The sequence below is a fragment of the Engraulis encrasicolus genome, unplaced genomic scaffold (genome assembly GCF_034702125.1).
Source record: "Engraulis encrasicolus isolate BLACKSEA-1 unplaced genomic scaffold, IST_EnEncr_1.0 scaffold_33_np1212, whole genome shotgun sequence".
In the NCBI taxonomy this organism is placed as follows: Eukaryota; Metazoa; Chordata; class Actinopteri; order Clupeiformes; family Engraulidae; genus Engraulis; species Engraulis encrasicolus.
In genome coordinates, this window is record NW_026945632.1 from 762692 (window position 1) to 772575 (window position 9884).

Here is a 9884-nt window from a genome sequence, read left to right on the forward strand (position 1 = left end):
ATTACTACATTATCTATTATCTGGAAACGCTCCATTAGCTACTTTGTTGTTTTCAATGCATTTTCCCATTGGCAACTACTGAAGTTGCTAACAGGCTAACAACTTCTCTTTTGAGAAATTCACCCCTGGACAGACACCTCACCCAGTAAACGGAAACCTCACTGATATCTGGAGTAGAAATGACACTTAAAAGTAAAAGCAGAACCCTGAAAGTAACCTTAAATAAATAAAATATCCCGTCCTGATTGATTGGAGCTCTCAGGCTCCTCTGAGCTGTCAAAAGCAAATGACAAATTATTATTACAAATCCTTACTCACAAATAAAATAAGATACAATAAAATACAAAATAAATAACCCAAGGAGAGAGAGAGTAGCAGCAACTTGGGTCCTCAGTCTCTCTCACGCGTTCTCTCTTCTCACTCTCTCACTCCGTCTCTTCCTCTTCCTCTCCTAGAGAGAGAGAGAAGCAGCAACTTGGGTCCTCAGTGTTTCCTTTGTCAATGGAGGGACTCTCTCTTGTTCTCCATCTCTACATTTCTCTCCTCTTTTCTCTCCTCTTTTCTCTCCTCTTTTCTCTCCTCTTTTCTCTCCTCTTTTCTCTCTTCTTTTCTCTCCTCTTTTCTCTCCTCTTTTCTCTCCTCTTTTCTCTCTTCTTTTCTCTCTTCTTTTCTCTCTTCTCTCACTGTCTCTTCTCCCTCTCTCTCACTCCATCTCTTCCTCTCCGCAGTGCTTAGTAGTATCCTGGGTGATACTGCTGATTCCATGGCTTCTGGTTCCAGAACTAGAGGAAGAGAAGAGAGAGAACATTAGAGAAGCCTCCTCATTGGTGGAAAGAAGAGAGAGAAGATTAGGGGAGCTCTCTCATTGGTGGAAAGGGGAGAGGGAACATTAGGGGAGCTCTCTCATTGGTGGAGAGAGGAGAGAGAACATTAGGGGAGCCTTCCGTTCTCCACTACGAACCCTCTGTTATCAGCTCAGGGGTGCATTTCTGGACAGCATAGTTGCTAACTTCACTCACCGGCCACTTCATTAGGAACACCTCTCTAGTGCTGGGTTGGACCCCCTTTTGCCTTCAGAACTGCCTGAACTGCCTGCAACAAAACCTTTCTTCGCCATTATGGTGCTTGGTTTGAACTGCATCAGATCATCTCAACCATGTCTACATGCACAACATGCATTGAGTTGCCACCATGTGATTGGCTGATCAGAAATTTGCTTCAATGAGCGGTTGTAACAGGTGTTCCTAATGTATTCTATTCTTCTCTATTCTACTATATTCTACTCTACTCTACTGTACTCTACTCCACTCTACTCCACTATACTGTGCTGTACTCTACTCTACTCTACTCTACTGTACTCTACTCTACTGTACTATATTCTACTCTACTCACCCCCTGTTGCCAGCTCTGGTTGAAGGCCTGGGCCTTGTTGTTCATGCCGAAGTTGCCGTTCTTGAAGCCGCGGTTGTTGCCCCCTCGACCCCCGCGGAACTTCTGTGGAGACACGGAAAAACATTCCTGAGCAAACGCATCACAAACTAGCACACTGACTGAATCAGAACAGTTTAGCCGCAGTGACATAAAATCATTAAGCAATGCATCCCAAACACTTTAGATGACATTACACTACACTTAAATGACACTTTTATCCAAAGCGAGTTGCAGTTATTTTAACTGAACAGTGTGGTGTTAGGTGCCTTGGTACAGGGTATTGGTTACAGTCCCTGGAGCAGTGTGGGGTTAGGTGCCTTGGTACAGGGTATTGGTTACAGTCCCTGGGGCAGTGTGGGGTTAGGTGCCTTGGTACAGGGTATTGGTTACAGCCTCTGGAGCAGTGTGGGGTTAGGTGCCTTGGTACAGGGTATTGGTTACAGTCCCTGGAGCAGTGTGGGGTTAGGTGCCTTGGTACAGGGTATTGGTTACAGACCCTGGAGCAGTGTGGGGTTAGGCGCCTTGGTACATGGTATTGGTTACTGCCCCTGGAGCAGTGTGAGGTTAGGTGCCTTGGTACAGGGTATTGGTTACTGCCCCTGGAGCAGTGTGGGGTTAGGTGCCTTGGTACAGGGTATTGGCTACAGTCCCTGGAGCAGTGTGGGGTTAGGTGCTTGCCTTGCTCAAGGGCACTTCAGCCGTGGATGGATATGTAGGGAGAGGTCAGGGGGGATTCGAACCTGCAACCCTCTGATCTAGAACCCACCTCCTGCTCCACATCATGTTCTATTCCCCAACCTGTTCTATGGAATGGCATCCTCAGGCCCCAATAGTGTTCTATGGAATGACATCCTCAGGCCCCAATAGTGTCTTGTCTTGTTATGTCCTGTTTTGTCAAGTCCTGTCTGATGTCTGTGAGAATGACTGGAGTCACGTCAAAGACAAGTTTATGTTTCATGTGTAACACACAAATAAGTTGTATCTAATTTAATCTAAGTAAGGGTTAACGTTCGGCGAGAAGGTCGCTACCGTGGAATAGCAGCACGACAGAGAGAATCTTTAGACCCCGACGCGGAGCGGAGGGGTCTTGTTCTCTCTGAAGTGCTGCTATTCCACAAAGCGACCAACTCGCCGAACGTTAACCCGCTTATTATATGGATATACTGTACTTAAATGATTCACACATGGCGGGGACATTTCTTTATTTAATGTTAATTTTATTATAATTTTTCATGTCAAAAGATTGTGGCTGCGCAAAACAAAACAGTGTCGTTGTGGAACACCGCTAGGCAACAGGTAGCCTAGACAACAGGTGTTGTCTATCACAGCAGCTGATTAGAGTGATATGAAACATTCGCTTTAGCAGTGAAAAGTCTTGTTGCCATTGACAGCGGTCTGATATAGACCAACCCGTCCGTTATCTCAAATATCAGACGTGCGAACGTTGGGGAGCCCCATTGAAATGAATGGAGCATTCGACCGATGACGTCACACCATATAATAATCTGATATAATCTACACCCGTATCCACAACACAATTCCCAGGACTCATTGGAAGTTTTTTTTTTTTTTTTTACCTCACTGGGGCCATCCTCTCTGAATTAAGGTCAGATAGATAAATAAAATAAAATAAAATAAACACTTTTATGGCATATTGACAGCCTTATCGCAAAGCAAAGTAGTTTTTTTTTATTCGATTGCAGACTTGTTTCAGTAGTTCCTTCCTCTAGGTAACCAGAGCAATATTGTAAACAGCCACAAGGGGGCAGTAATCACAAGTCAGCCTTGCCATCTCATCATCATTATGCAGTACTGTTTATCCAGAGGTGTCAATAGTAAAGGTAAAAGTAAATTCATGGTGTAATTAAAACACTAGAACATGATATTACATAGCTGTCACACCATTCACTCCATTGTACCTAATGAGATAGATCATTTATTATATATTGTATTACTATATTATATTATATTACATTACATTACATTATATTATGCTATATTATATTATATTATATTATATTATATTATATTATATTATATTATATTATATTATTACTGCATATTATTCATTATATCTTCTCACCTGGTTGAAGTTGCCTCCTCCTCCTCTTCCTCCTCCTCCTCCTCTTCTATCACTCATGCTGCCTCTGTGCATGTTTCCTCCGCGGTGTGCCATGGCCCCCATGTTGCCACGGTGATGACCTGGGCCCCCCCTGGGCCCCCCCCTGTGCCCTCCTCCTCCTCCTCCTCCTCCTCCCCCTCCTCCTCCGTGGTTGGGCATCATGCCTCCCCCGTGACCCCCGTGACCTCCACGACCCCCGAACCCCCCTCGATTGGGGAACCCCCCCCTGAACCCCCCTTGGGGCGGCAGGAAGCCACGAGGGGGGCGGCTGAAACCCCCACGCGGACCCGGACCTGGAGGACAACAAGGACAACAACAATAACAACCCACACCCACAATAGCACATGTAGTATAACACACAAAGATCTGGGGTCTGTTTCTCGAAAGCGTCTTTGCTATCGTCGTTAACAAAGTCCTTATGTCTCTCGACAGCGACGCTCACCACTAAATCCAAGGGAACGGTAAGACGGTATTGAGACGGTCTTAAGATGGTTAGCAACGACAAGAATCGAGAAACGAACCCCTGGAACTAGGAGACAACAACATGTATTTACATTTGGGCTGTCAACGCTATTTGATGAATTCATTATTTAATCACCATTCATTTTTTTTTAATCTTGATTAGAATTTCCCAGTATTCCTAGCATAATTTGAGGGTTTAGAATAGATAATGAGTTCTATATATCAAATTAAAGGTCTTGATGAGCTCTATTTAACTCTATCAAAATGACATATTAGAAACCAACATATATTGAAAATGTGAAAAATCATTCATTAAGTGTCTTATTAAAGGACCAGTTCAGTCAATTTCAATATGCTGTTGTATTGCTCACGCCAGTGATGCGCGGGCCGATGTACCCGACCGCTGTTTTTCCTAGTCCGACCGCTTGCCCTGCCTGCAAGAAATATTTATGAAAAAATATTGACCCGGTCCGCTTCCCGACCCGCCTTTGAAAATAGTAGCCGTGCGTCTTATGAACACCCTAGCGTCATTGGCAACGCACAATCACGTCAATAAAGGTCTCAGCATGGTTCACTTCCGAGGGGTCTGGATACACCTCACATCACAGAAAATGCTGAGCTGCAGGTCTAAGTTCGCTTTTGGTTGATAGGGACCAGGTAGGCTATGAAAACACCCATTGTGGCAATGTAGCCTACAACACTTTATCTTCGTTTGGTTTGGTAGGCTACTCCTCTGCTCTGTCCTTTTCCTGAACTGACATTGGTTTCGCTTTTTCCTATCCCGAAGTTGAAGGACAGGGAGGGTGCCAAGGCCACCCCCTCCTTCACCAAACTGCCAAGCGCTTAATTTGGCAGTTTGGGAAAGATCATCGCGTCACACAAACCACAAACGCAACCTGCGCTGCTGGTGCCACTATAGGCAACGCTTGTCTCTCTAACGCAAATGGTCATTTAGCCCACACAAAGCGTGAACTCTCGTAATCTTAGATGACTGCAATGTAAAGATCCATACATGATCACGTAGGCTGCAGAGCCCTTCTCAACTGATTAACAGTTGCACTCACGATGCTATAACGCGACATGCCCTGTCCAACAAAAAGTAGATGTTGAGATAATATTTTCTCACAAATTATTATTTTATAATATGAACATTTCGATCATAGCCTAATATGTTTGTCTGTTACCCAGACTACCAAGTTTGCTCTTCATATAATGCTATTTTATTATTTAGGCTATTTATTAGCCTATTTATTTATTTTAAGTGGCGAGGGCATTGTTCTTCCACTGTAGGCTAAATTACTCAAATGAGCACTGCATTCAAAGGGAATAGGCTAATCATTTGGACATAGTATAGGCTATTAGTAGCCTATTAGCCTGTATTTCGACAATGTAGGCATAGCCACACGAATCCCTATAGCTGTGGAGGAAATTAGTTAGTCTGTAGAGTGGGGGAGCAGACGGAGCCAGTCGTCACGTGGATTGCCTCGTAGCCGTGGTAGGACACAGGGAATGAAAACAAACTCTGTAAGCAACACAGGAGTGCGAAACCATTACAATTGTAGACTATAAGAAAATATGTATAGGCTATATCATTGCAGTGTTTAGAGAGCACCCTCTGTGTTCTTCAAAATGCAATCAATGGTTGCACCTGCTGCACCTGTTGCGCGCAGAGGATTCCCCTCATTAAGTCTCCTGCAGAGCTCGTGGCACCATCGTAGTTATTCAGCCAAATAAACTTTGATTCGCAAAAAAATGTCTCTGTCTGCTAAAGTAAACTATAGCCTACTTTAAAATTCGGGATCATTTCAAAGGTCCTGCCCGAACGCAACTGACCCGAATTTCATTAAAAATAATATTTCATAACCCGTGCCTGCGGTCAACCTAGGTTAACTGCAAGCGCCCGCTGATTTCGGGTCAGCCTAGGGCTACCCTTGACTTGTCAGTACCCGGTGATGCCATATTTTTCGGCTAAGCCCTTGTCGAAATATGAGCTATTCTAATGGGGGCAACGTTTGTTGACATTTAAAAACAAAAAAGAACATAGGCCTACTCCAAATATTTTCCCAAAAGGTACCGCTGTTTGCTAGTTGTCTGCTGATGTTGTATAACCTTTTGGATGTTTTTGGGAATAAATTAAAAAAAAAAAAATTGAAATGTAAACAAATCACTGCCCCCATTACAACGACCAAGATCTCGGAAAAGGCTGAAGAAAAAAAGAAACAAAAAAAATAGTCCAGTGTAGTGTGAGCATTACAGCTGCATGTTGAAATTAACTGAACTGGTCCTTTAAGATGCTAAGGGGGATATAACTAATGTTCATCTGCAGTAGGAGGCTACGTAAGGACACAAACACACGCTCACTCACCTCCCCTGAAGTTGCCCCTGTTCTGGAATCCTCTTCCTCCTCCTCCTCTTCCTCCTCCTCCTCCTCTTCCTCCTACTCCCCTTGGCCCCTGCCCCTGTCCTCCTCCTCCTCTTCCTCCTCCTCTTCCTCCTCCTCCTCCTCCTCCTCCTCTACTGAACTGGTTCTTGTTGCTCCCCCTGCTCCGGTTGCTGCCCCCCCTCTTGGCTGCTCCTGCGGCCCCCCCCGGGTTCGGCTTCTTCTCTGGGGGTAGTGAGCTCCGACTTTCCTCCTTGTAAACCTCCAGGAGCGCGGAGGCCTCCTCCTTATCCAACTCCACGTAGCGCACCTCCCTAAAACACTCGCCCTCCTCAGGCAACGTGAAGATACCTACGGGGAGTAGGGATGCAAACGATTAATCGATTAATCGACTTTAATCGATCAATGCGTTAATCGATTAAAAAAAAACATTAATATCACCTTTGGATTAAAGAATTGAAATAGAATTAATTTAAATGTGGTATTTTATCTCAATCTTTAATTAAAAATTTTGGATAGAGTAGTTTGTTTTCGAGAAACATTGAGATTTCGGGGGGAAAACGCAGCTTCAATTAATCATCAATTAATCGTAAGTCGATCGATAAGGCTATCAACTAATGATTAATGAATTAATCGATAATTTGCATCCCTAACGGAGAGACGTGCGCACACACACACACACACACACACACACACACACACACACACACACACACACACACACACACACACACACACACACACACACACACACACACACACACACACACACACACACACAAGGCATTGGAACATGAAGCACTCCCTCCCGTGGTAGAGTGCAGTACTATGTATGTATCGTACAATACTAATACAGCACTAGTGATCGCAGCAGAGATGTCCCAAAGAGATAGGACGAGGAAAATATTGGGTATTAGTATGTACTACAGCGCTATAGTTTAACAGTGTTTCTCCTTTGGCTAAGGCCCGCCCTAAAGTGCTTTTTGACCAATCACAGCGCAGCAAAAGGACGACCTCGGACAAACCTCGGACAGTTTTGACAGCGCCTCCATTGAACTCAATGCTGAAATCGCATGTTTTGGGAGCATTAGTTTTCGTGGAGCACTACTATACTCCATTGCACTGGTATAAGATTAAGGTAGTGTAGTTCTAGCATAGTATATACAGGCCTCTAAATTAACACCAGCCAACCAGCCAAATGCTGGTGAAAATTGTGAAAGTGAAAAGTGAAAGCCCATTGGGAAACTCCAACTCCCATTGTCATTGTGACACAGCACTCCACAGCAAACAAGTGAACACTGCACACTGCACACAACGAAATTGCATTTTATGCCTCACCCGTGCAAGGGGACAGCCCTCAGTGACGCCCCATGGGGAGCAGTGCGGTGGGACGGTACCATGCTCAGGGTACCTCAGTCATGGAGGAGGATGTGGGAGAGCACTGGTTGATTACTCCCCCCACCAACCTGGCGGGTCGGGAGTTGAACGGGCAGCCTTTGGTATACAAGTCTGACGCCCTAACCGCTCACCCATGACTGCCCAAATTTCAGTTTGGTTGGTAGAAGAGACCAACTTACTATCCACTTTCACCCATTAGTGGGTGTGTGTTTGGCTGGTATTTTAACATCTACTAGCCATTTTGGCTGGTGTTGAAAAAAGCTAATTTAGAGCCCTGAGTATATACTATACTCCATTGCAGTAGTATGAGTCTAGGAATAAGGTCGTGTATAGTAGTATAGTAGTATGCACTATTCACCTAGCCAGGCCGTGCCCTCCTAGTGACGCAACAGCTTCAGCGTTGCTACCAGTCAGGTCAAGAGTCAATCCAAGTACTTTCTGAGTTCCCGCAAATATGGGAACTCCTCCCACTTTGTTGGGAAGCAAACAATCATTAGCAAACTAAGGGCGGCCATTTGGGAAATGCCGTTAGGGAAGAGTTAGTTGTCATGCTCAGGCTAAGAATGGTCAGACCAAGTCTCGAAGTACTATTCACCCTTCATTTTGAGTACGGCGTGTTCTGGGACGTCTTTGCCGTCGGTCTCGGCCTTCTTCTGCGTGCGTGACTTGTAGTCGTCATCGGAGGGACACACCACCACGGCCTTACGCTGGAAACCAGCAAACAGGCACATCTTCCTCCTCTGGGCAGGGGCCGACACATTAGTCTGGAGGGGGGGAGAGAGGAATAGAGAGATGAGGGAAAGAGAGAGAGGGCAAGAGAGAGAGAGATAGAGACAGGGAGAGTGAGAGGGCGAGAGAGAGGGGCCAGGGCAGAAGGAGAGAGAGAGAGGGGGGGGGAGGGAGAGAGAGAGAGAGAGAAGGATAGAGAGAGAGAGAGAGAGAGAGAGAGAGAGAGAGAGAGAGAGAGAGAGAGAGAGGAGGTGAGAGAGAGAGAGAGAGAGAGGTAGAGAGAGAGAGAGAAAGGTGAGAGAGGGAGAGAGAGAGAGAGAGAGAGAGAGAGGAGGTGTGAGAGACAGAGAGAGACAAAGACAGAGGGAGAGAGAGAGAGAGGGATAGAGGGAGAGAGAGAGAGAGAGAGAGAGAGAGAGAGAGAGAGAGAGAGAGAGAGAGAGAGAGAGAGGTAGAGAGAGAGAGAGAGATGTAATCACTGAGAAGTCATAAGGGGCTTATTCTACTTTACTTCACTTCTCTCCCTTTTCTCAAGTCTGTCTTCTCCACATGGCGACAGTGAGACTGGAGACTCAGGAGTGACTGTTGTCCTCAGTAGACTGGATGGATTACATTGACTTGATTCCAATCATTTCTCTGAGTTTAACCAGCTAGTGTTCTATTCCAAAAGATTCATCCATGCAGCATGATGTTAATACTACTACTACTACTACTACTACTACTACTACTAATAATAATAATAATAATAAATAATAACAATAACAAATAATAATAATAATAATTAATACTACTACTACTACTACTACTACTACTACTACTACTAATAATAATAATAATTCTACATACTATACTATACCATAGATGTATCTGTCAACACTTGTTCCAGGTCATGTTAAGATTGACTGACAGAGTATGTTTTCTGCATTGGTCTATCCCAACTCACAGAATGTCCTTTTGCACAATTACCTTTTTTTTTTTTTACATTTTTTTATCTTAACTATTTTTATTTTTATTTTCCCCTCCCTGACTATTCCTGCGTTATTTGTGTCTTGAAATGTCCATGTGGGCATTTGTGTATTTGTGTATTTATGTAAGCTACTGGATACCTGAATTTCCCTCTGGGGATCAATAAAGTTACTCTACTCTACTCTACTCTACTCTACTACTACTAATAATAATAATCATCATCACCCATGCTGCACTATGTTTTAGTCTTGCTGGTCCAGGTGTGAGAGGAGGAGAGGATGCGAGAACAGATAATGAGACGGACCCATATGTCTACTTTCTATCCATGGTTACCTGGACCACCATGTAGTTGCTATGGTTACCTGATGTGATTGTACCTGATGTGATTGCTATGGT

General features: G+C 44.5%; 1 protein-coding gene across 1 annotated transcript in view; it reads right to left on the bottom strand.

Moving 5' to 3' along the window:
• Positions 1-528: 528 nt before the first annotated feature.
• The window catches only part of hnrnpua (heterogeneous nuclear ribonucleoprotein Ua), a 23635-nt gene continuing 14279 nt past the window's right edge, over positions 529-9884 (bottom strand). The window contains exons 11-16 of the mRNA XM_063193296.1: positions 8389-8557; positions 6489-6746; positions 6381-6413; positions 3515-3846; positions 1393-1494; positions 529-782 (exon numbers count right to left, since the gene is read on the bottom strand). Coding sequence (XP_063049366.1) covers positions 732-782; positions 1393-1494; positions 3515-3846; positions 6381-6413; positions 6489-6746; positions 8389-8557 — 945 coding nt within the window. The 3' untranslated portion in view covers positions 529-731. The remainder of the gene's footprint in view (positions 783-1392; positions 1495-3514; positions 3847-6380; positions 6414-6488; positions 6747-8388; positions 8558-9884) is intronic.